The sequence below is a fragment of the Sinohyriopsis cumingii genome, chromosome 19 (assembly GCF_028554795.1).
Source record: "Sinohyriopsis cumingii isolate HCF-2022 chromosome 19, ASM2855479v2, whole genome shotgun sequence".
NCBI lineage: Eukaryota > Metazoa > Mollusca > Bivalvia > Unionida > Unionidae > Sinohyriopsis > Sinohyriopsis cumingii.
Genome location: NC_142979.1, coordinates 47,976,169 through 48,002,070, shown reverse-complemented (window position 1 = coordinate 48,002,070; position 25,902 = coordinate 47,976,169). Strand labels below are relative to the sequence as shown.

Sequence of the window (25,902 nt, the reverse complement as noted above, 5' to 3'; positions counted from 1 at the left end):
GTATGAGTCTATACCCAAGTGATGTTTAATATCATATTTGTATCTTGCTTAAGGTTTACTCAACACTGAATCATTTCTGCAGTCAGAATGGATCGGAAGATGTGAAAGCGGTTCTGGCACAAGTTAAACCTCACATCATTGGTAATGCCATCATATACTATGAATGCCATATGTGCTCACATATAAATCGAGTCCAGCTGCAAACTGCACAGACCCAGGTCTGCTAGTACATGATGTGTGGGTATTTCTGTGTCTCTGTAGTTTGTTAAGAGCATTAAGTAGAACAAACAAGATAGAACTGGATCTGCTAGCATATTATGTGACTGTAGATCAGGATGTGTGTTTAAAGTTGGAATTGATTTCTATCTGAGTATACATGGTATTTTCATGGGTTTCTTTTATGTGGTTGTTCGGAAATTACATTTTATGCAAGATTTAAATTTATGGTTTGGGAAAGGGGTCCTATTATTTCCACAGAAGAAAAATTGTTTGTTGGGTCTTCATATTTGGTTTGTAGCAGCCACAAAGCCATGAAAATTATTACCCATGAAAAATAGTGATCTACTTTTTAAAAAATCAGTAGTCTTTCTCTAACAGATCCTTGAAATCATAGATATGCTTGATTTTTAAGAAAAGTCCTTAAAATATTCTGGAATTTATGCTTCTAAAGCTGTATGAATTCTGTTATTTTGTATTAGTTTGAGTGGTTTTCAAATCGGCAAGTATTTTCTTAATGACTTCTTCTTTTTATTTTATTACATGCTCTTACTCACCTTGTGTCTTAATTCACAGGTTAGTGATTTAAAATGTGAACATTTATGTGCAACAGTACCAAAAATGTACCAGTGGGTCAGATCTCAAACCTGGCACCACCCTTAAATTAGCCATGTCCTCTTCCATTTTAGATATTGGAGCTGATGTTCCCAGCCAGTCTTTATAATTTCACTTCAACCAGTCCCACTAAATTTATAATTTCACTTCAACCAGTCCCACTAAATTTATAATTTCACTTCAACGAGTCCAACTCAATTAGTAATTTCACTTCAACCATTCCCACTAAATTTATAATATCACTTCAACCAGTCCCACTAAATTAATAATTTCACTTCAACCAGTCCCACTAAATTTATAATTTCACTTCAACCAGTCCCACTAAAGTTATAATTTCACTTCATAGGGTCCTCATTTTACTTTGTGTAGAGAAGAATGGTTTGAAAAATGTAACATACACAAGCAGTAACTCATTTCAGTTTTTAATATTATGTTTGTATTTAATCTGATTTAGTAAAGGGTATGATGTGCTTAGGGTGCTGGGAGGACACTTTTCATAACTGTAAAATACAGGTCAAAGCCCTGTTTCTGGGAGTTAAAAATGTTTCTGTTTACACAGATCTTACACTCAGTCATGTAATTCAAATTGTAAATTCTTTCCTTTCAATTGGCTTAAAATAAAGTTTGGAAAATTGGGGAAATACGTTCAGATGCTTTTCTTTCAAGTTTTTCACAGACAGCACCCAGGTTCTGAGTAAATCTCCTCATCGAGTGAGGTAATAACAAATTTTACTTTCTTATCTGAGGAAATATGACCATAAAAAAATTATGAATAGTTGAGTCATTAAGACAACTGAAAGAACCAAAATGTAGCAATAAAATGAATTGTTTCTTTTTCAGAATTAAGTTTTAAGAATGAGTATATTGTATTCCACTTTAGTTTCGAAAATAATTTTTTATTTGATTATACTTTTGAATGCCAAAACTTGATAATCTTGTTCACTGGAATATTGTTAGTTAGGTAGTTAAGATCACATCTGAAAAATATTCACTTAAAATTACATTATTTTATTGTATATTGCAAATTTGTTGTCTTTAGAGCCAGTGTTTGCATTTGTGAAGACATTGACTGGGAAGACTATAGGAGTGCAAGTCAAGACTGTGCGGCAACTAAAAGATGCCATTATGGACAAGGAGGGAATCCCTGAGGACCAACAGAGGCTTGTTGCTGCTGGAAAACAACTCACAGATGACATGCTTATTGAGGACTTGGGTAAGGTCTTCATCAGGTTTCATTCAAACTCAACTTGCTCTGCATAATCTATAGTAAGATATTTTACTAACATTAAATAATCTCAGTGCTTCAGATATTATGGCCAGGTGTGATGTTTGGTGGAGAAACTTGAAAACTTCAGATGATCAGTGGACAGCTTATCATTGCATGTGCTAGAACAAAGTATTAATCTTGGACTGTGATGTACAGGGACAGAAATGTGCTTTCATTTAAAACTTTTGTTCCCAATGCAAGTTGTTGATTACTTTTCAGATCTTGCTTTCTTTTTCCATTCCCCTCAATATGATCCATAAGTAAGTTGGCAGTTGCTGCCTAAGTTGTTCCTAAATCTTTTACAATTGGTTCTTTGATCTCTAGTCTTGTTTGGAAGAAATTTTTTTATTATAATACCCACCATAGAGTAACAAATCGTAATGTTTCATTTGATTGCTATGCAAACCTTTACTGTGACAGATTGTGAAAAATTAAGACATTTTGAAATATGAAAAGCATTACTAGAATTATGGTTAGCTGTATAATAAACATCATTATAGAGGGATCTGTATATTTTGAAATTGTATTATACCCATCCATGTTCTATTGAAAAATCTGCATTAGTCTTGTTGGCCATCTGCAATACATTTTTTCAGCGCAACATAGATTCATGCAATAAAAGTCAGTAATGTATACATCATGGTATAATAACAGGATGAGGGGTACTTTAAAACCTCCCAGTCACTCTATATGTATTTTCCATGCTTCTTTTCTTTGTTAGATTGCAAGATGTGATCCAATGCTGCACACACACAAAATGATATCTTCTGCTGATATGTAATTGGTAGGCTTCATTCTTGAATGATGTCACACAGAACAGCAAACCAAACCTAATTCAAGAAAGACAATGCAGTTGACAATTTTGGACATTCGGACTCCTCTGGAAGTCATAAACTATCAAATCAAATTTTTTTAACATGACACAAGCAAAAAGCATAAAATCTTGTAAGACTCCCTCTATATTTGACTTTTAAAGATACACTTGCACTATTTAATGATAAAATAAAATCTTCACTATTTATCTTTTGTAAGTTGGGAGCCTCAGTTGATAATCCAGTAGGCAGAGATTTGATACTTGACCAGGCCAGACTGGGTCAGCTACCTTGATGTGTCCTTGGGGATGTCACTTAGCTTCCATTTCCTGTGCATGATATAGCCAATAATGTGTTAAAAGTGCCTTTAAAACCAACAAAAACTAAATAGGCTCCAAATTTTCTATATATCTATTTACCTTTCCATTATTTCCAGGATACGAACCCACAATACATCTTGTCCTTCGTCTGAGGGGAGGACCAGGTGAAATTCAAAGTAGTAAGGTATGGATACCTCTATGCCACGTTTTCAGGTCGGTAAGAATCTTGTTTCCAGTTGGGCTGACATGGTTGTGATCATTTTATCTTCTGTATTTAATATAATCCATATACATGCCTTAATAAATGCATACCTCCACCTTTTCATCAAAACTAGCATTGTTGCAGGTAAGTGGCTGCTTAAAACTACCTAGTTTATACTTATTTATGATGCCAGGTGTCTCGTTACCACTTAAATTTATTTCAAAAACATATTTGTTTGTGCATTATTTAGATTGGCCATATTGGGAGAGAGAATTCTCCTCCATAGTGGAGAGCTCCTAATTTGGACAAAAGGAGCAAAGTTCTTGAATTAATAACATACATGTAATGCAGACATTATTACGACATTGTTATTAATCCCAGAACCTCTTGAGACATTCACGTTTTTTCCCTTGTGTAAAAATCATTTTCATGGGATTAAATTGATCATGCAAGTCAAAGAATCTTTATAGGGTAAACAGCATATAAAGTCCCTCTTTAAATATGCTGCATGGAATTCAGGGAGCCATTTTTGACAAAAATGCTGGTGGTGATATAATAGTAATGCAAATACTGTATGTGTTCAGATAGTTGCATAGGCTATGGTGAAATAGTTATAGTGGGTTTTTCTATGAGCCAGCTTTTATTTTTATCAAGTGTATAGTGTTACCTTGTCAGTACATTCTTTGATTTAGTTTTGCAGGCACTGTGTTGGGGCATCCATGTACAATAAAAATCATTTCTTTTCTCTCTCTATCATACATGCAAGTAGTGTAGTGGAGGTGGTGACTAGCTTCTTGGCTTCTCAACAGGGTACACAAGAGCTGGAGGAGATGTTGCAGGATCATGGTTTTCTAGCAGAAATGACTGAGAGTCACACAAGGCCAAAAGGATTATTATATATTACTATATGCTTCCTTAATTTAAACCAATCATTTAATGATTTTGTATCTTTAGTTGTGTAGTTTGTCATCTTCTCAACAAGGTACACAAGAACCAAAGATACCGCCAAACTGATTGGAGATATTGCACAACATGTTAAAAATTATGCAGCTATCAAAACCCATCGGGATAAAGATCATGCAGATTACCTGCATTTCCCATGACTTCATCATACCCAGTGTATGTTATGTTTTATTATTTGCAATTAAGACTTATTATATAATCTCTTTTTATCTTTTGTTCATGATTTTACATGATTTCAATTGGTCGTATACATACATAGAATAAGAGTTTGAATACAAGCACCTTTTTGATCAAGATCTATTGTGTTGCAGAAACTATTGAGGGATTTTGATTGAATTTTCTCCAAGAGAGTTATAGCAAATTGAGTCATTTATCGGCCATTAGGGAAAAAGCTAAAGTGAAAAATCAGTGAGTTATGTTGAAATAAAGGGTAACTGATTTATTTAGGAATGTGGAGGAGGTATCTCGTCTGCAAAGGATGAAATGTTGGGGAACAAAAGGTCTGATATTCTGATGCTAACTGAACATAGAGCAGAAAGCAGTGCTACAGATATAGTTGGTCTTGCAATAAATGCAATCCATGGATAGAAGTATCATTTAAACAACATGAATGAATTGTGGAAAACTATGCTTGACTATCCTGAACACCAGTTCCTTGTTTTATTCAGTGCATTGGTTCTGCCTTTATAAACAGCTGATTGTGATAGGATATTCAGTTCTCAAAATAGAATTCACATGCTCTCAGGAGCAGTCCTGCATCTAAAATAATAATTAAACTGATGACTATATAGATAGGGTAGAGTCTAGTAATGATTTTCAGTTTGCAGAGCCTTTGAAGAAGTGCAGTGATAAAATAATATTGACCAGCAGAGCAAACTGTATTCCTTCTTGGCATCCATCCGTCTATGGGAGACGATGGCGTAGCTCCAAAGTAAGCTTTTGTCTATCCTTCTTTCTAGCTCTCTTTTCAGCTTGTTTTATTCTTCTCTCTTCCTCTGCATTTTTAACTCCCTGCCTGACAGCTAGACGCCAGCTGGAACGGTTGTTTGCACAGCTCTCCCAGTCGTTGACATTGATGTCCTTGCAGACATCTTTGTAGCACAGATGTGGTCGTCCAGTTGGTCATGCACCTTCAGCTAAATCCCCATATAACATGTTCTTGGGAATGCGACCTGGGTCCATTTTTTTGACATGGCCAAGCCAGCGAAGGTGCCTCTCGCTGAGAATCAAGAACATGCTGTTCATGTTGGCGCGTTCTAGAACCTCTGTGTTGGGTACTTTGTCCTGCCACTGGATGTGCAGAATGCGCCACAGACATCTCAGGTGGAAGCTGTTGAGTTTCCTCTCATATCTTGCATAGGTGGTCCATGTTTCGCTGCTGTAGAGAAGTGAGCTGAGTGCGCAGGCTTGGTAGACACGCAGTTTGGTCTTCTCTCTGAGGTTGGGGTTGTTCCAGACTCTCTGGTTAAGTCTGGCCATCACTGCTGCTGCCTTGGCAATCCTGCCGTTCACCTCAGGATCAATGGAGAGTGAGCTGGAGATACTAGACCCGAGGTATGTGAAGTTCTCGACAACTTCCAAGTTGTACCCATCGATGGTGACAGAGGGAGGGGAGTCTGCCTCCTTCGCCATGACGTTCGTTTTCTTCAAACTGATGGTCAGTCCAAATTCCTTACAACCATGGGAGAGGCGGCATACCAGCTGCTGCAGTCCATCTTCCGTGTGTGATGTCAAGGCTTCATCGTTGGCAAAGAGCAATTCACGGATGAGTACCTCTGTGACTTTAGTCTTAGCACGGAGACGGGCAATGTTGAACAGCTTGCCGTCAGCCCTGGTATGGATGTACACTCCCTCGCTGCAGTCCTTGAATGTGTACTGGAGAAGCATGGAGAAGAAGATGGCAAAGAGCGTTGGCGCAAGGACACAGCCTTGTTTGACTCCGCTGATGACTGGGAATGCTTCAGATGTTGTGCCATTGAAGCACACTGTGCTGTGCATGTTCTCGTGGAACGACATGATGACAGCAAGCAGACGTGGGGGGCAACCGATCTTCTGCAGGAGTCTGAAGAGTCCACTCCAACTAACCAGGTCAAACGCCTTCATCAGGTCTATGAAGGCAATGTAGAGGGGCATCTGCTGCTCGCGACACTTCTTCTGCAGCTGACGTAGTGAGAAGATCATGTCTACAGTTGACCTGCCGGCTCGAAATCCACACTGGGACTCTGGGTAGACACGGGAGGCTAGGATCTGCAAGCGCGCCAAGGCAACATGGGCGAAAGCCTTTCTGACAATGCTGAGGAGGGAGATGCCCGATAGTTGTTGCAGTCGCTACGGTCTCCTTTGTTTTTGTACAAAGTGACAATGTTGGCGTCACGCATGTCCTGTGGGATGTATCCCTGTTCCCAGCAAAGGCAGAGGAGTATGTGTAGGGGCTGGAGCAGTGCTGGTTTTCTGCTCTTGAGGACTTCAGGCGGAATGCCGTCGCTTCCAGGAGCCTTCCCACAGATAAGGCAATTGATGGCTTTTCCGAGCTCTTCCAGGGTGGGCTGTGTGTCTAGCTCCTCCATGACAGGCAGGTCTGGAATGGCGTCCAGGGCAGTTCCAGTGACATTGTTTTGGGTTGCATATAGCTCGAGATAGTGCTCAACCCATTGCTGCAGTTGTTTCCCCTGGTCTGTGATCACTTCGCCCATCTTGGTCTTGAGGGGGGCGGTCTTGTAGCAGTGGGGGGCCTATCGCCATTTTGATACCCTCATACATTCCTCTTGTATCCCTGGTGTCAGCAGCTGTCTGTATATTGTTGCAAAGGTTCAGCCAGTAGGTGTTGGCATGGCGATGGACAGTCTTCTGGGCGTTGTTCCTTGCAATCCTGAGGGCTTGTAGTGTTCTGGGGCTAGGTGCAGTCTTGTATGCCAGGAGGGCTTTCCTCTTTGCCTCAGTCACGGGCTCCATCTCCTCCCAGTTTGCCTCATACCAGTTGACATTCTTTTGCTCCCTCTTCCCATAAGCTGTGATGGCTAAATTGTACACAGAATCACGGATATGGGACCACATGGAGTCAATGGTGTCATCAGGTGTCACTTTGGTGAGGGCTTCCTTCAGTTTGCTGATGAACTGCTGTGTTTTCTCTGGGTTGCTTGCACAGCAGGTGTTGATGCGTGGGTGACCCTTCTTCTTGGCGTGGTGCTGCTTCTTGGGTAAACTGTATTAGGTATGTAGATAATAATAATGAGGTCTTTGTATAGCACCTAATCTTTAGAAGCTCTAAGCACTTTACAACATTAGACAACACCTATAACATATATAAAAAACATATATAATGATATTATTACAGAAATCAACCACCATGAAATTAGAAAACATAAAAACATGCTGTAAATATTTAACATAGGGAACATTATTAGGTCTTTAAGTTTGTTCTTGAAGTCGAAATAAGTGAGGACAACCATAGATACCCTATGTATTGGTTGTCAGATTGATGTTACAAAGTCATCAAATGCTGGTTATAAATTAGGTGAGCATATACCCTATATATTGGTTGTCAGAGAGGTGTTACAAAGTCATCAGTTCCTGTTATAAATTTGGTATGCATGTACCCTATATATTGGTTATCAGAGAGGTGTTACAAAGTCATCAGTTCCTGTTATAAAATGAGTATGCATATATCTTATAAGTCTGTCATCCTTCAGCAGTCATTTGGCATTGTTCTTCTCTCTTCCCCTATTCATGATTTCTTCCCTTTGAAGGAGTTTTGATGAACTAGTTTTGATTATAAAGTATCTGCCAATATATTCAGAGTTTGGACTAACCAAATACATGTATCATAATAAAAAAAGTGTCTGACAATAGACATTTTGTTGTGTTCAGACTGGATTAACCAATTACATGTATCATAACAAAAAAGTGTCTGACAACAGACATTTTGCTGTGTTCAGATTTGCTTTTTGTGCTGTTTCACAATATGAATATGCAATAGGAGTTTCTTTTTATGTATGTGTTTTTTTGTTCTAATTATTCATTTGTTTTGATTAGCTACTACATAGAAATACAGTGAATTCCCAAGTTGTCATGGTTAACTAATTTGTATGGTACTAACAGCTGCCTCGCTTCTGATTTTAATTTGGACTGACTTCTCTTTGCACCAGGCACAGTGATGCACATGGTCAATGGAAAATCTTATTTGAATAATTGATACAATTTTTAACTTGGGAATTCTTTAATACCAAAAGGGACCACTTGGTCTCACAAAAGTGCTGAAAATTGAAATCTGTAAAGAAGGAGAAGCAAGCAATCACTCCATATGCACACTTTTCATATCAGCATTTGTCAGACATGCTGCTATCTTGTTATCACTACTCCTCTATAATTGATGGTCATATTGACATAGGGTTTGCATCGACATAATTCCTATGATATTTAGTTAGTCCGTGTGAAATTGGTATGAAACAGACATTTAGTATGGCTGCCATGATGTATGTTTAGTTTGATTTAAATGAAAATGGTGCCAATTTTGTATCCAGTATGGTTGCCACAACAGCTAATTTGCAAATATTATCACTCACTGATATCAGAGATGGTTTCAACATTCAACATTTATGAAGAATTGATAGTCTTATTGTGAATTCCTGGGAATTCTTTTCAGAAAAAAGAGCTTAAGTCACAACGAGGGACTCTTGTTATGGTTAGCACCAACAAAGAAATTTTTCTCAAAACAAGTCACACAGCAGACTATTTCATTGTTCTGAAAGTTTCTTCTTGGATAGAGCTTTCATAGGATGCCATCATGTTTTGCTGGTCTTACAGTGAAAGTTTAGTAATTCAGCCAGATATCATCGTTACTTTCTATGGGAATTGAATTAGCTGTCTGCCCATTAATAATCTTTTAAAATCTCAGTGTAAACCAAAAATGTTCATAAAGCACAAATTTAACAGATCTATTGTGTGTCCATTGTAGACTGGTTTCAGTGTATTGCTTCCCATGACATCTTATAAAAATAAAAAAGATGATTCAGTCTATCATCATTTCATTTACCTTGCTAGACTTTTCTTCATTTTCTTCTCTGAAGTAGCATTGAATGACATTAGTTGTCATGGTTGGGAGGGAGAAGACATATTTTTGTTTTAAAAATCCTTTGTTGTTATATAGAAACTTGTCTAATCCAGCCCCAGAGTATTTTAAGACATATCCCTGGCCATTTTGGCTCCTATATTGATGACCATTTTGGATAGAGCCTAGTAATCACTGCCTGAAGGATATAGCACATTTCAAAGATGAGACAATTCTAAATACACAACATGTTATGCATATTAATATAAAAAGACAGCTGAAAAATATAAATCTAAGTATAATGGCTGTTTCTGCTAAAAGACCGCTACTTGAATATGCATTTTTAACAGTAGTGAGCTGGAGCAGTACATCGGTACTTCCTGCAAGTCAAGGTCAGACTCAGTTCAAATCATTTATTGTAGCTAGTTTTGGAAATGGTTACAAACTTCATTGAACTTTCACCATTATAGTAAGGTGATGCTTTCCTTAAGTACAGCAGTATTGAATGGTGTGCTGAATATGAAATGGTGGTAGATCATCTTTCCATGTTAGCATTAGTTCAGACAGGAGCCAGGCTGCTATATGAATAACATGCCAGAATCATAGGAAAAAGAGTATGGGTTCAAATCTGCCCAAACCTTAGTCTGAGTCACCAACATGGTATATCTCTACGCAAGTCACTTTATTTGAATTGTCTTGTAAAATAATTTCAACACCATCAATCATTAGATGTAAAACTGAGTGACTGTTTAAACAATCAGTCAGTGGTTTTGACAGTGAGTACTAAAACATTCATGCATTGGGTTTGACACTGAATGTTTAAACAGTCACTCTTTAGATGTGAAACTGAGTGTTTAAACAATCATTCATTGGATTTGACACTGAGTGTTTAAACAATCAGTCATTGGATTTAACACACTGAGTGTTTAAACAATCATTCGTTGGATTTGACACTGAGTGTTTAAACAGTCACTCTTTAGATGTGAAACTGAGTGTTTAAACAATCATTCATTGGATTTGACACTGAGTGTTTAAACAATCAGTTATTGGATTTAACACTGTTTAAACAATCATTCATTGGATTTGACACTGCTGTTTAAACAATCAGTCATTGGATTTGACACTGAGCATTTAAGCAATCAGTCATTGGATTTAACACTGAGTGTTTAAACAATCTTTAGATGTGAAACTGAGTGTTTAAACAATCAGTCAGTGGTTTTGACAGTGAGTACTTAAACATTCATGCATTGGGTTTGACACTGAGTGTTTAAACAATCACTCTTTAGATGTGAAACTGAGTGTTTAAAAAATCAGTTAGTGGTTTTGACAGTGAGTACTTAAACATTCATGCATTGGGTTTGACACTGAGTGTTTAAACAATCACTCTTTAGATGTGAAACTGAGTGTTTAAACAATCATTCATTGGATTTGACACTGAGTGTTTAAACAATCAGTCATTGGATTTAACACACTGAGTGTTTAAACAATCATTCATTGGATTTGACACTGAGCATTTAAACAATCAGTTATTGGGTTTGACACTGAGTGTTTAAACAGTCACCCTTTAGATGTGAAAGTGAGTGTTTAAACAATCATTCATTGGATTTGACACTGAGTGTTTAAACAATCAGTTATTGGATTTAACACTGAGTGTTTAAACAATCATTCATTGGATTTGACACTGCTGTTTAAACAATCAGTCATTGGATTTGACACTGAGCATTTAAACAATCAGTCATTGGATTTAACACTGAGTGTTTAAACAATCTTTAGATGTGAAACTGAGTGTTTAAACAATCAATCAGTGGTTTTGACAGTGAGTACTTAAACATTCATGCATTGGGTTTGACACTGAGTGTTTAAACAATCACTCTTTAGATGTGAAACTGAGTGTTTAAAAAATCAGTCAGTGGTTTTGACAGTGAGTACTTAAACATTCATGCATTGGGTTTGACATTGAGTGTTTAAACAATCACTCTTTAGATGTGAAACTGAGTGTTTAAAAAATCTTTGGATTTGATACTGAGTTTTTAAACATTCAGTCATTGGATTTGACACTGACTGTTTAAACAATCAGTCATTGGATTTAACACTGAGTGTTTAAACAATTATTCATTGGATTTGACAGTGAGCTTTTAAACAATCATTGGATTTAACACCGAGTGTTTAAACAGTCAGTCATTGAAGAGCACCCTTAAAACTCACCTATTTAGATTGCATGAACAGACTTCAAGACCTATTAATGTTTACTTAACTTAAATATTTTCAGCATGTTTTCTGTTTTCTAATTTCATGGTGTTTGTTTTTTGTAATCTTGTCCTTGTGTGTTGTCCAATGTTGTAAAGCGCTTAGAGCTTCTAAAGATTATGCATTATACAAAGTCCTCATTATTATTATTATTGGATTTAACACTGAGCATTTAAACAATCAGTCATTGGATTTGACACTTAGTGTTTAAACAATCAGTTATTGGATTTGACAATGAGTATTTAAACAATCAGTCATTGGATTTGACACTGAGTGTTTAAACAATCAGTCTTTGGATTTGACACTGAGTGTTCAAGCCAGTAATCAGATGTGGCCTTTCCTGACTGAATTACATAGATTTCACTATCAACATCATTTCAAGCAATTTTTGTCGTATACTCCTACTGAATCACATGGGGGAGACACATTACATAACATAACATCCTGTTAGTTGCAAATTTAATTTAAATTTATTTAACAAAAAATATGGTACAAGACTACATTAAGAAGACATAGGTCAACTTTTTTTTGAACTGTTTAACAGTTATTGTCTTGTTTGAGTCATAGCTTTGACCTTCCTTTGTAACATATTGGTGAGGGCATCTGTGACACACATCTTTGTAACATATTGGTGAGGGCATCTGTGACACACATCTTGTTACATTCTCTAATTTGATTGTTATATTTTGTTCTAGGATACAAACCAGCCAAAAATTCACAGCCAGGAAATTGAGAAAATATTTATGCCTGACCATATTCCTCAGGAGGAACTGACCTCTTTCTCTACTGTAGAAACTGATGGTGATCACCAGTCATTTTACCAGCCTGATAAAGAAGAAGCTGTCAGAGAAAAATGTCCCCATGAAAAGGGCAGAAAGAGAATGAAGAGTAAACTGGCTTCATGGGCAATTGCCTGTCACCAGACAGTACACGAAAATAAACTGGCCTCTTGTTTGGATAAAGCAAGTAAATTTAGTCAGCTAGAGATGGAAAAAGATATTTTTGACACCGGAAGTGGAGAAGTTTTAGCAGACCAAGTGGATTCTGAGAATGGTAGGAAGATGGAAGAAATGGGAAAGAGGACACCCAGTGGGACGGCTGTTGACATTCCATCTTTGGAAAGGCAAAAAGATGAAAACGTTCCCACCCAGGAAAACATATTTGATACTTATGATGGTAACCCTGACGTCATGGACATGGAGTTAGATAGAATGTTAGATTCTATTGGTCCTGCTGTTGATACAGTAATTGATGATTCTGATGCTCCTCAGTTCACAGCTGTTCCTCTAGGGTATTTATCTAACAATACATCAAATGCTTGGCATCTATGCTCAGTCTCTTCTCCAAAGGTACCCTCTTTTTTGGCTCCATCATCGGATCAGCTTCCAACTGAGAATGGACAAGCATCAGTTGATGGTCTCTACAATGATTTTGATGCGGTATCAGTGATGAACCCACAGTTTGGACACGAAGACATTTTTGGGGCAGCACAGGATGAGCATGGTGTTGAATATTATCAGATGAATGATGCAAGTCAACTGTTGAAGCAGCAACAGCAGCAGCATCTGCAAGTTCAACAGCCGAATCTGCAAGTGCATCAGCTCTTGATAAAATCTCAGAGTTCAAATCAGACCATCCAGTCACATGAAATTATGGCTAGCTCAGTTGAGGCAGAAAAAAACACTTTAGAAGAAAACATGCATCCAATGATAAAATTTTATCAACCTGCATTGTTAGATAGTTTGGACAAGAATGTGACCCCTTCCCACTCTTACCAGCCAACGTCTCCTTCTTACAGCCCTACTTCCCCAACCTACTTGGCATTATCTCCACAGAAATCTGATACTTTTAAACTTCAGCTAAATCTGGAACCTCAGAAATATTTTGCACAAGACACATTCATCTTGGACCCAAAACCAGGATTGAAAACTAATAGAACTGAAGCAAATCAAATACCTATCTGTGAACCTGAGTTGTTTGCAAAGGAAAAAGCATCAACACAAGCTGAAAAATATAAAGGAATGTACCAAGGACAAGATCAAAGTACAAAATTAAGTTCCATAGGACACTCAGAAACTTACAAAAAACAAAAAGTTGACTTGCCACAAAAAATGAAGCCAGTTGGAGGGCCTAGACAATATGATTTCGCTTCTAGAAAACATCTTGCTGCAAAGGCTGCAAGAAAATCAGCATCACACCGACAATTTATGTATAGTAAAAGTTCAGTGACATCAGCCTCAGAGGAAGAGGAAGATGAAGAGAACAAAGTAGATTACAAATTCGAGATGGTAAAACCTAGACTTAAATCAGACAAAAGAGATTATGCAGCAGAAATTTCCAGAAAATCCGAGGGTGGATTTAGAGGTAGAGGTAAACAGATTGTCTTATCCAAGAGATCAAAGCAAACTGCAAGAAGTAGAAGTGGGTCTCCTCATAAGAGAACAAGAAGAATTTCAAAAAGTAGCAGTAGCTCTTCAGAAAGCCAGAGATCCAAGTCTATTTCTAGAAGTTTGAGCTCATCTGCCAGAGCTCTGAAAAGAGATTTTTCACCCCCTAGGAGCAGGTCTCCCAGGAGAGGGAGATACATGAGCAGATCTAAAGGGCATTCAAGAGATCTTTTACGAAGTAGGAGCAGATCTCGAAGAAGTTTTAGTATGGCCAGCAGTAGATCTAGAGATAGGTCTTATGGCAGGAAGAGGAAACGAAGTATCTCACAAAATAGAAGCCAGAGGAGATCCAGAATCAGAAGCACTTCAGGGAGGAGATCCAGAGATCTTTCAGGTTCAGGAAGACAAAGCATATCTGGGAGACAATGCAGGTCTTTGAGCCAGAGAAGGTCATCCTCGTTGTCATCAGACCCTTCCTTTATAGAAAGGATTACTTCACAGAGAAGAAGAAACAGGGACAGATCTGGGATCAACAGATCGAGAGGTTGTTATCAAAGGTCAATGAGCAGAGAAAGAGGTCAGAGATCAGATGACAAAAGTGCAGTCACATGGAACCTGAGAATAGGTCATCCAGGTAATATCAGGAAAAATAACCATTATATCTGTAGGGTAACTGCTAATGCATCATACTTTTATTGTAGCCAATGAAACCAAAATACATTCATCAACCAGCCTTGGCATTTACTGTATTGTTATTTCAACATTTACTTATGCTTAGCCCTCTCCATTTTGTTTTTGACTACTTTAACTACAACAGCAGACCTGCCATTCATCCAGTTTACTCGGGACCATCCCGTATTTTTGTTTAAGAATCTGAAAATTCTAATTTTTAATTTAAATTTTAAAAATTACAAATAAAATACATTTTGATCCTTGATTGTTGTGCTGCCTTCAGAGAGCAAAAGTGATCATACCTGTCAACTCTCACACCTGTCAAACCTGATTTTTGGTGTCTTTCCATGCCTACCTTTCAATTTCATAATACCTCCCAAATTTTGCAGATAACTCCCAATTATTACATTACGTCTGTCGATTTTCATTTCTCCTAAAACATTCCTAGATAAATAGATATATCTTATGCAGTCCACAGAAGTCATGTTCAATTTTATCACCCATGAATATTGTTGTGACAAAACAATTATCACACTTCAAAGAATTTTTTCTTCTTCAGTAAATAGAATGTTACATTTAAACATTATTCACATCAGTTTATAATTATTTTTTTAACCCTACAACAATACCAAAAACAGAAAATAAACTACAACAAAAAATAAACTGCAACAATAAAATTGGCAGCAATTAGTTTCAATCCCAAGAATTATCACTGTGAATGTTGTAGTATCTCCATTCCCACCAAAGAAATTTACAAAAGTGAACTCCGGGCATTACTATGCCATATATAAAAACGTTAATTACCATCATTAAATTAAAAGAATGAATAAAGAATCATACCATGCAGCTTATGTACCCTAAAAAAAACTAATTCAGAATAAATTTGTGGTCAACAGCGTTAAATGCCTTTCATGTGGAGAATAAGGTGACATATAAAATGTGGGAAAAATAGTTGCCACATGTATGGTAGCTTGAGCCTGCATATTTAGGTGCCGCTAGTTACATTAAAATAGGGCATCATTTATTTGCCAATCATTTCCTGGTGCTTACATAACACACACTGTAGAACATGGGTTCTTTGAATGATGTTGGAAGACCAGTCATTTTCACAAGATAATTTCAATAATAAGGATTAACTATAAATTAATCACCTTGGCTTTCTTACTTGTTTACTTAAGACTAACCATTAGCTGTTGTGTGAGTTTGGCCTCAGATGACCAGAATATGAAAAGAGGGCACATCCTGGGGAAAAATAAGGCATGTCACAGATAGAAACATCGCATCCTTTGAGAATTTCATGCATATTGGACCTGGAAGAACAGTCAATATTTAGTGAAAACAAGGTTATAAAATGCTGCGAAAAACCATTCGATTTTAGGTCCCAATCTCTCTATTTTGTTATTCAGTCTCCTTACATGGCTTTTGAATAGTTGACAGGTGTGAGTGGTGCAGAATTTCTGCAATTCATCTGTTATGCTGATATTTAGTGTGTTAATTGAATTAACACTAAACATCAGGATAAAAGATGAAAATGGAAAATGACAGATTTTCAAGTTACGACTGTAGCATACATTTTTACATTAAGTACATAGCATAAGACAGCAGAGGTGTCAAATCCTTTGCAAAGTTTTTGTAAATATATGATTGCCAACACTGATTCTGATTTGTTTTCTCCAAATCCTGATTTTTTTCCATTGGCATCCTGATTTTCATTCCACTCAAGGTGACATGAATGCAGCAGCCAATATAATGTCTTTGGAGATGTGCCAAAAGCTGGGTAATATATGATATTGTATTGTGTAATTGTATGTCTGTGATATTGAAATTCAGAAGAATCAGTGAAATATTTAAGCACAGGAAGCTAGATATGGTTAAAACACAATGAATGTAGACAGATATGTCTTTCCACAAAATTTAATGTAATTTTTCTTAGATATGTCAACAGATTATATTTTGTTCTTGCTGAACTGTGTGTATTGCTTTGTTTTATAACTAATTATTATTTAATATGCACACATTTTGCACATTTACATTGTTTCATTTCAATTTGTTACATACATTCTGCTTAAAATAGGATTAGAAATCATGTAGAATGTTGTAGATGACTTCAGGAAAGAATGTAAATAAGCTGAGTTGCTCTCATGAAATAAAGTATTATTATTATTATTATTATTAAATTATTATTATTATAAAACAGAACATTGCAAAGGATTAACTGTATGATACAAAATAAAGAACTGAAGATCTCTTAAAATTCTAGAATGTCCAGTTATGACTTGGTAAGACTTTTGGACCATTTTCTGCCTTCAGTTTTGTCATCTCCTTGACCATGAACTCTGCACTATATGAAAATATTTTAGAATGAAATGTGTATGACTTAATTTTTGCCATGATCAAATTTATGTTGAACCGCTCAGGTGGCCTAGTGGTTAGAGGGTCCGCCTCAGATGCGAAAGGTTGTGGGTTCAATCCCCGGCTGAGTCGAACCAAAGACTTACAAAAATGGTACAAACAGCTGCCTCACTTGGCATTCAGCATTAAGAAGTTAATGTTAGGACTGGTCAGCCTGGTGTCAGGATAATGTGACCGGGTGGGACATCATGCTACATGTCTGCAGCATGATGCCCCAGTGCTATACATCACTATAAACTGCCACACTGCAGACATCTTAGCAATATGACTGAAAAGAATGTTAAAGCTACGTTAAAAATCCAAATCACACACACACTCACACACAAATTTATGTTGACTAATTTGTTTTGATGATTTTCTTTATTTGTGTATTTACAGTAAGAAGAGTAATTGATGAAAAAGAAAAGCTGCAGCCATGGTAAGATCTATAGAATTCTTGACTGGGCATATTATGAAATGGCATTGGTCAATGCATCTTAACTGCTGGAGGTTGATGAAACATGACCCAGATACTAATCATGACTGGTTGTTGTATCACATACCATAATCAGGAACCTAGATCAGAGTCAAAGCAATGGAAACATTAACTGTGCCATGTGTTTTATTAATGGGCATGTAACTTTTTGAACTACTGGGGATATTTTATTGAAACTTTTCCCCATATACTGTATACATCATTGTTTGATGGTGTTACATGCACCATAATCATGTTCCTAGCTCAAAGGTCATTGTCAGGAGACTATAGTAAATGCCAAAATCAGAGGTTTAGTTGAATATAACTTTTCACCTGTTTTCAGAGACAAAAACTAACTTTTAAACTGCTGAAATCACAGAGTTGAAGAATTTTCAATTTACAACAAACTCCGGAACTTGCTTCTCCATGGTGAACCATATCTGAGAAACAAAGCTTGCTGTTCATCAAGTTCTCAGTTTGCTTGGTTGCCATGACACTTGTGAATAAGTAGTCTAATTTAAAGTAGTTTAATTGCATTACTTACATATTAATATCTATAACGGTGTTTGCTAGATCAATTGAAATGAGTTGACCTGACATGACTGTGACCTTTAGCTCTTACACAGGTAGAATTTGCATGCCTTTGAACTTTTCTTTTATTCCATCCCAATATTTGATTTAATACAAAAGACATATTTAATGTGATAATAAAAAGTAGGTCTGCTGTTAACTGAGTGTGACAAAACAAGAAATAATTCTGCATGTTGGAGATCAAAATATGGGCAACACTGAATTAGTTATCACAGAAATGCTCGTACACATAGCTGTGACAGTAGATAGACATTTTTAAGTATGGATACAAGAGGACATATTGCATTTACAATGATTCCATTCAAAACCAAATTAAAAGATTGAACTAAAACAAAAATGTCACCTGAAATTTTTTATTTAATTGGTATTTATTTATTACAGTGTTGTCACCAGTGGGCATTAATGAGATTTTCATTGATCATGATTTTTGGTACTTAAATTCATGGTTTGGAAGGTAGGGTACTCTTAACATTCATTTGATGTGTCTTTAAATTCATGGAGGTAGGGTACTCTTAACATTCATTTGATGTATCTTTAAATTTGTGGTTTGGGGAACCATAAAATTCATGAAAATTTGTACTGCATGAAAAATGGTGATTTCCTAGTTTACCATTTTGAAGTATTTGCACAGAATGGTCATATTGTCTATTTAAAAAAGAATTACACTAATGTGCATATGATACAAAACACATACATTTGTAATCATCGTTAGTTTGTCAAGGGATGCATTTAAGTTGTAAAATATTATTATTCATTGTGGATGCTCAAATTGTTTTTTAAAAAGGTTTTTGCCCATTGAAATTTTTTAAATAAACAGCAAGATAATTTTATTAATGTCAATATTTACTGAAGAGCAATAATAATGGATACAGACTTTTAGCAATAATTATGGATACAGACTTTTAGCAATAATTATGGATACAGACTTTTAGCTGTATTATTTTGAACAAATAGGGGGTTAAAGTAGAACTAGCTTGCAAAAATGTGAATTAATCTTTGTTTATTTTTAATGGAAAAAATGGACATGTAAAAATTGGAAGAAAGTCAGCAGTGCGGAAAACTAGATGTTATGCTAATCAGCATTTTTTTATTATTATTTCAGGACCAGATTGACTTACATTGATATGTGCATCCCAGATAAGTCAATTCCAATGGTAAATGTAAGTACAGAGGACACACACTGATTTACTTCACTTCCAGACTTCAGTTTTGTTGAGAATTGTAAAAATCCCTTTCTTATGATGCAAAATGCAAAATAGAAGGGTATACTATCTACACTCACTTATAGATGGAGTCCAACTGAACACTGTAGTGACACAGATATGCCATTTCTTAATGTACCTGCAGAATGACTGCTCTGATGGCCTTAATGGTTCAAGTGTTGACCTCAGATGCGGGAGGTCATGTGTTCAAACCCCAGCTGGGTGATACCAGAGACTTATAAATCTGGTACTAACAACTGCCTCAATAGGCTCTCAACATTAAGAGGTTAGTGTTAGGACTGGTTAACCTGGTGTCAGAATAATGTGACTGTGTGGAACATTATGCTACATGTCTGCAGCATGATGCCCCAGTGCTTGACATCACTGTAAATTGCCACACTGCAGACATCTTAGTGATATGACTGAAACAGTGTTAAAGCTATGCTAAAAGTCCAAATCACACACACACAGGCAGAACTGGATCTGTTAAGAGTAATTAGTACAACAAATAACATAGCCCCTGATCTGCCGGCACATAATACAATAGTGAGTAAGGGTTTTAGTTTTCTATGGATATATACTGTTATACCCAGATTCATGAAAGTTGGTGAGGAGATACATCTTCATGAATACATTCTTATCACATAAGTAGGTCACTGTTACCTATATTTCATGCAATGACTTTCAGATTTGATAAAATTGGCTGATTTAGGCTTATTTTTCAAGGTCTGTTTTTAGCTCATTGTTAAATAGTTTTTAGCAACCTCTATATATATTTTTATACCAAGATTCATGAAAGTTGGTGACAGAATTCATCTTGATGAGTACTTGATGAGTACTACACGCTCATCACAAAGGTAGATCACTTAACCCATATTTCATACTTCACTGACTATAGTTAAATTTGGTGTCAAGTTTATTTCTTTAGCTTTATGCATGCTTTATTCATGTTAGAATCATCAAACACAGTGATTGTATTCAACTCTGTTAGTTCCATGACCATGCCACGTACTACTCACTATTGCCAACATGTCACATTTTTTACTGCTGTGGATTAAGTTTGTGCATTTAGCACATGACCAAATAGGCTGTTAGAACCCTGTACATATACTTTTATACCTAAATTCATGAAAGTTGGTGAGGGAATGCATTTTGATGAGTGCTACACTCGTATCACAGAAGTAGGTCACTGTGGCATATATTTCATGCTTCACAGACTTTGGTTTAGTTATTTTATGTCTCAAGCTCTGTTCATGCTAAAATCATCAACTAGACTGAATGCATCTCTGTTAGTACCATAACCCATACAACAAAAGAATGTCATTGTGACCTACATTTAACATTATTCTGTCTTATGTTTTTGCATTTAACCCGTGACCACGTTGGTGTTTATCTGTTGTATAATACTGCTATACCAGAAATCATGAAACATCGCAAGAGAATGCATCTTGATAAAGACTACACACTGATGTTATAAGTATGTCACTGTGACTTATATTTCACATTTCACTGGCTTCAATTTTATTGCTGTATTTCTTAAATTAGGTGATTTTATACATCTCTTAGTACCACACATATAACAAATAAGGTTACTGTGACTTATTTTTCAGATTTGACTGGCTTTGGTTAAATTGTTGCAATTAGTTCATGACCATATAGATTTTGGGCATGCTATGTTATATAAGCTCATTAACCCTTTACCTCATAGAGCATAGTGACAAAGTGCAGCACACTATAAATAGAACACCTGTTACCTAGTCGACAGCATACGCATAGGTCTGCCTGTGAACTGTTAAGCAATGTAGTGTATGTTATGTTTAACAGCAGTTTTAACCGTTTTACATTTTTGGTACACATCTATTATATGTGGAAAAATTTAAGAGTAAAGTCCGATTGTTATAGCTGTATAATTATTTTTCACAGAAGAATGTTTTATGTGCTTTAAAATCAAGAGAGAACTCGTTCACTGTCATGTCAGTGAGGCCGCGTGACCAACTGTAGCTGACATTTCCCATACTCGAAATTTACAGGTTTTTCGTCTGCGTCTACATCACAAAGTCATCTGAATTTGATAATCAATAAAAACTAATTGCTGCCTACATAAATATCAGAGCCTTTACCTAAGTTATTGAATCTTTCATTGTTGTGATTCTAATCGTGAAAACTTCGTAAGTACTGAATGAAATCCTGCCTGTGAACTGTTAAGCAATGTAGTGTATGTTACGTTTAACAGCAGTTTTAACCATTTTACATTTTTGGTACACATCTATTATATGTGGAAAAATTTAAGAGTAAAGTCCAAGTGTTATAGCCGTGTAATTATTTTTCATGTAATAATTTGTATGTGCTTTAAAATCAAGAGAGAACTTGTTCACTGTCATGTCAGTGAGGCCGCGTGACCAACCGTAGCTGCCATTTCTGATACTCAAAATTTACAAGGTTTTCGTGTGCATCTACATCACTAAGTCATCTGAATTTGATAATTTACAAAAACTAATTGCTGCCTACATCAACATCAGAGACTTTACCTAACTTATTGACTCTTTCGTGGTTGTGATTCTAATCATGAAAACTTTGTATGTACTGAATGAAATCCGCGGCCGCCATTTTGGAGAGTGGAGATTACGACCCGGTTACTTTAAATAGCAGATATCGACCAGTGCATAAATAGCGACCACGTGATCTGACATAATTGTCATTCGCAGAAATTACTCTAGTATCTAATTGAGGGGTTTTCCCCGAAAGTGGCGCTATGAAAACCAGCTCAAAATGGCTGATGTTTACAGCCGGCATCAAAAGGCGCTTCCATGCGAATCTTGTAGAGGTGTCAAAAGGCGCTTCCATGTGAATGGAGTAGAGGCATCCAAAGATGCTTGCATGAGGTAAAGGGTTAAACTTGTGGATACATTGTTATGAATACTACTCCCTCATTTCAGCAATTGGTAAATATCAGACATATTTTACGCTTCACTAGCTTGGGTTAAATATTATGTTTGATGTTTATTTCTCAGGATTGTTCATGCAGTACACCACTCCCTTAATAACTCACGCCCTGATGACTTGCGAACCCGCTTATAATGCGAGGTCAGGTGTGGATCCCATTTTTTTTACCAGAAAATATACCAAAAATTGATCCCTTTTTGTTGAACTTGAAGAAAATTGCGATCAAAATTGGTAAGAGAAACTTTGATATATCGCTCTTTTTATCGTCAAAAACGGTAGGTAGAACCTGGACATTTTAATCAACACTATGAAATATCAAATTAAAAAATAGGTCATGCAATTTTTTACATTTTCTTTCCAAACAACATTCCTAGTACACCGCAATAATGATATATAAGGAAATTTCGATCAATGAAAATGTCACACCAAGTGGAGGCAGTACTTTAAATAAATACATAAAAATTAAATAATTTTTTTATCAATTGAAACTTGTGTTCTAGTTCTATCTTTTAGTTCCTTTTAAGTGTAATCATCATAAATGTAATGTTTTCTCTTGTAATTAAACGTAAAATGCATCAATCTACTGTAACAGATATGTCCATAAGCGTTTCTCAGAGAACCTAATTAAGTGCCAACTGTGTTTTGATAACTGACTTGAGGAAGTATTTGTTGTATTGTTGCACTGAATTAAAAGCTGGCCTCCTTTGCATTAGCACGTTAATTATGTTTTTTAATCAAATAAAAGAGATGGAATAAAAGAAAAGTTAAAAGGTACAAAAATCCTACAAACTTAAAATCTAGCGGGCCCCTGTTATATGTCAGGTGAACTCACTTCATTTTATCAATCAAGCACTGTTATAAATTTTATTGTGTATGTAACATAAACTACCTTAAATTAACCGACTCTTTTATAACTGATCAAAGATAAAAAGGCAGACAAGCAAAATGAATACTTTGTAAAATAAAGAGCTTGATTTCACAGATACAGACCGTTGTGGGCAAGTGATTTTCAGAGTATTCTTGAACTAGCACTTAGAGATATCCTCAAGGATGATAAGAAGAATCATTATTACTTCCAATTAAATCACAACATCAATATTGTACTAATTGAACAATACAAAAATTTAGTTTTGATGTAGATGACTGTCTCTTGAAAAAAATATCGCATGTTTTTGAAAAAAAGGAATCTTGTTTGGTGGTGTATCAACAGTTAGTCTAGTTCCCTGCTCTGTGGGCTCCCAATTTGGCAGGTTACCATTAAACTCCACTATGGGAACCAGACTCATCAAGAAAACAAAAAGCAGTGATGTAATACAGATTTTTTCTCGTACATATGGTGGTTGTTGAAACCAGTTGGAATGATCTTTCACATGCTGGACATTTTGAAAATAAATGTTATTTAAACAGAATAACGAACAACTTCATTAGAAAAAGTGCATTATTATAAATTATTATCGACATGATTGTAAAATGGTGATTCAGTCATTAAACAGCCCAATTCCCTAATGCTGCCCCCCACCCCCTCAGTTTTCTCAATGTCAAAGCGATTTTTTTGATTTTTGGAGGTCGTTTTGTAACTTGCACCCTCACTTACAGTGCTATCTATGTTTATGGACCCCATTGTGTGCGTATTATCGAGGGAGAGGTGTAATTGTGAAATTTATGATGGTTTGCATGTCTGTTACTACCACACTCTTACAATAAAAGAAGCTAATTGTGGCCAATATTTCATTTTTTCTTCTTGTTTTTCTTAAGTTTCGGAATTTATGAGTATTTGGCATGTTATATGCATGCTATCCAGCCATAAATCATGAATCTTGGTGAGTGGATGTTTCTTGACAAGACCTATATCCCTCCAGACAAAGTAAGTCTCTGTGACCTATATAACATACTCAGTGATTTTGATGAAATGTAGCATGGAAAGTTCATGTATTGGATGCATTTATGTTCCAGTCATCAAACTTGATAACTGGATATATCTCTGTAGCAACAATGGCCTTAAAACCAAAGAAGGTCAGTGCGATATACATTTTGTGCTTTACTAACCCAAGTTAAGTATTGGTGTTTATGATCACATTTATTCATCCATGACAGACCTGTATACATCCATCCCAGCTCAGTAACCAAGGCAGTTTGAAATAGCTGTATCTGTATTTATTCACCAGAAACTTTCAGTATTAATAACTTTACATTGTAATTTCTGATATTTTAAAAGATTAAGACTAGGCAGACCCTAAGAAGAATGATTTTAAAAGATTATTACCAGGCAGTCTCTAAGAAGAATGATTTTAAAAGATTGAGACCACAATCTGTTTATTATCACCACTATATGATCAAAAATAAGGTTTATTTTTAATTCTGCTGGTCTGCCTATTCATTAGAACAAGTTTTGTTGTCACTACTCCTCCTAAACATCTTCGAGGACTGCCTTGAAACTGTACATGCATATTGATCCCTTGGTCTGGCTGGTTCCAAATGAAAATGGTCTACTCAGACAGTCAGTATGTCTGCCACAGTGGCCATCTTAAAACTATTGTTATCACATAGACTTTCTACGATGTCTAGTTGGTCCTAAATGAAAATGGTGCTAATCTGACATCCAATGTGGTTACCATAGCAGCCATCTTGAAAATCTTTTTATTGCTACTCCTCATGAATGGATGTTTGTATCAGAATGGGGTTTTTGCCAAAAGACTTCTGATGATATCTAGCTGGTCCTAAGTAAAAATTATGCCAATCTGATATCCAATATGGCCACCTTGACAGCAATCTTAAAAATCTTGTCACAACTCTACTCGACCATAAAGTCATTTTGATGTGGGGTTTTGACCAGAAGGCTTATTATGATGAACATTTGATCTTAATTGATACTTAGTTGGTCATAAATGAAAATGATACCAGTCAGCCATACAGTGTGGCTGCCATGACAACTATCATAAAAATCTTGTTGTCATTTCTCCCCATGAATGGATGATGATTACGACATGGGTTTTTCACCAAATGACTTCTACTGATGTCCAATTTGTCCTAAATTAAAATGGTGCCAAACTGACATCTAATGTTTGTACTATGAAGCGCATATGAAAATTTTGTTATTTCTAACGAATATTAGAAATGGTTTCAACTCTCAACAGTAGAAATGATCTAATCTTGAATTTCTGGAAAGGATGCCTTATTATATTGACTATTTTTCATGATAAAATTCCCAGTGCAATTTTCAGAGTTTGTTTTTGGTGCATCTTCTTCCTTAATGAATTAATTCAAACTCTAAGAAAATAATTTTGATCCAGCTCTAATCTGTGTAAAACGCTGCCCATAGTTTCAATACATGCAGCAATGTTTCCAAAGCCAAGCTCTTTGTATTTTCAGGGACAGTACTGGGAGGTAACAACTGAACTTTGCAGCGCATTAAACCTTTCCTTGAAGGATACATTAGCAGAGATGTATACAAGGGGTCTTTATGCTTTTGGTAAGTCTGACTTGTTCAGAGATTTAAATAGTGACTCACCAAGCATATCAGTACTATATACTGGAATGCTTACAATAATTTTA

General features: G+C 36.1%; 1 protein-coding gene across 1 annotated transcript in view; it reads left to right on the top strand.

Annotated features, from left to right (window-relative positions):
• The window catches only part of LOC149775655 (protein mono-ADP-ribosyltransferase PARP4-like), a 126,873-nt gene that overhangs the window by 92,295 nt on the left and 8,676 nt on the right, over positions 1–25,902 (top strand). Inside the window, exons 30-36 of the mRNA XM_089943841.1 lie at positions 54–141; positions 1,871–2,044; positions 3,347–3,414; positions 12,385–14,710; positions 17,539–17,578; positions 19,308–19,365; positions 25,720–25,819. Of these exons, the coding sequence (XP_089799967.1) occupies positions 54–141; positions 1,871–2,044; positions 3,347–3,414; positions 12,385–14,710; positions 17,539–17,578; positions 19,308–19,365; positions 25,720–25,819 (2,854 nt within the window). The remainder of the gene's footprint in view (positions 1–53; positions 142–1,870; positions 2,045–3,346; positions 3,415–12,384; positions 14,711–17,538; positions 17,579–19,307; positions 19,366–25,719; positions 25,820–25,902) is intronic.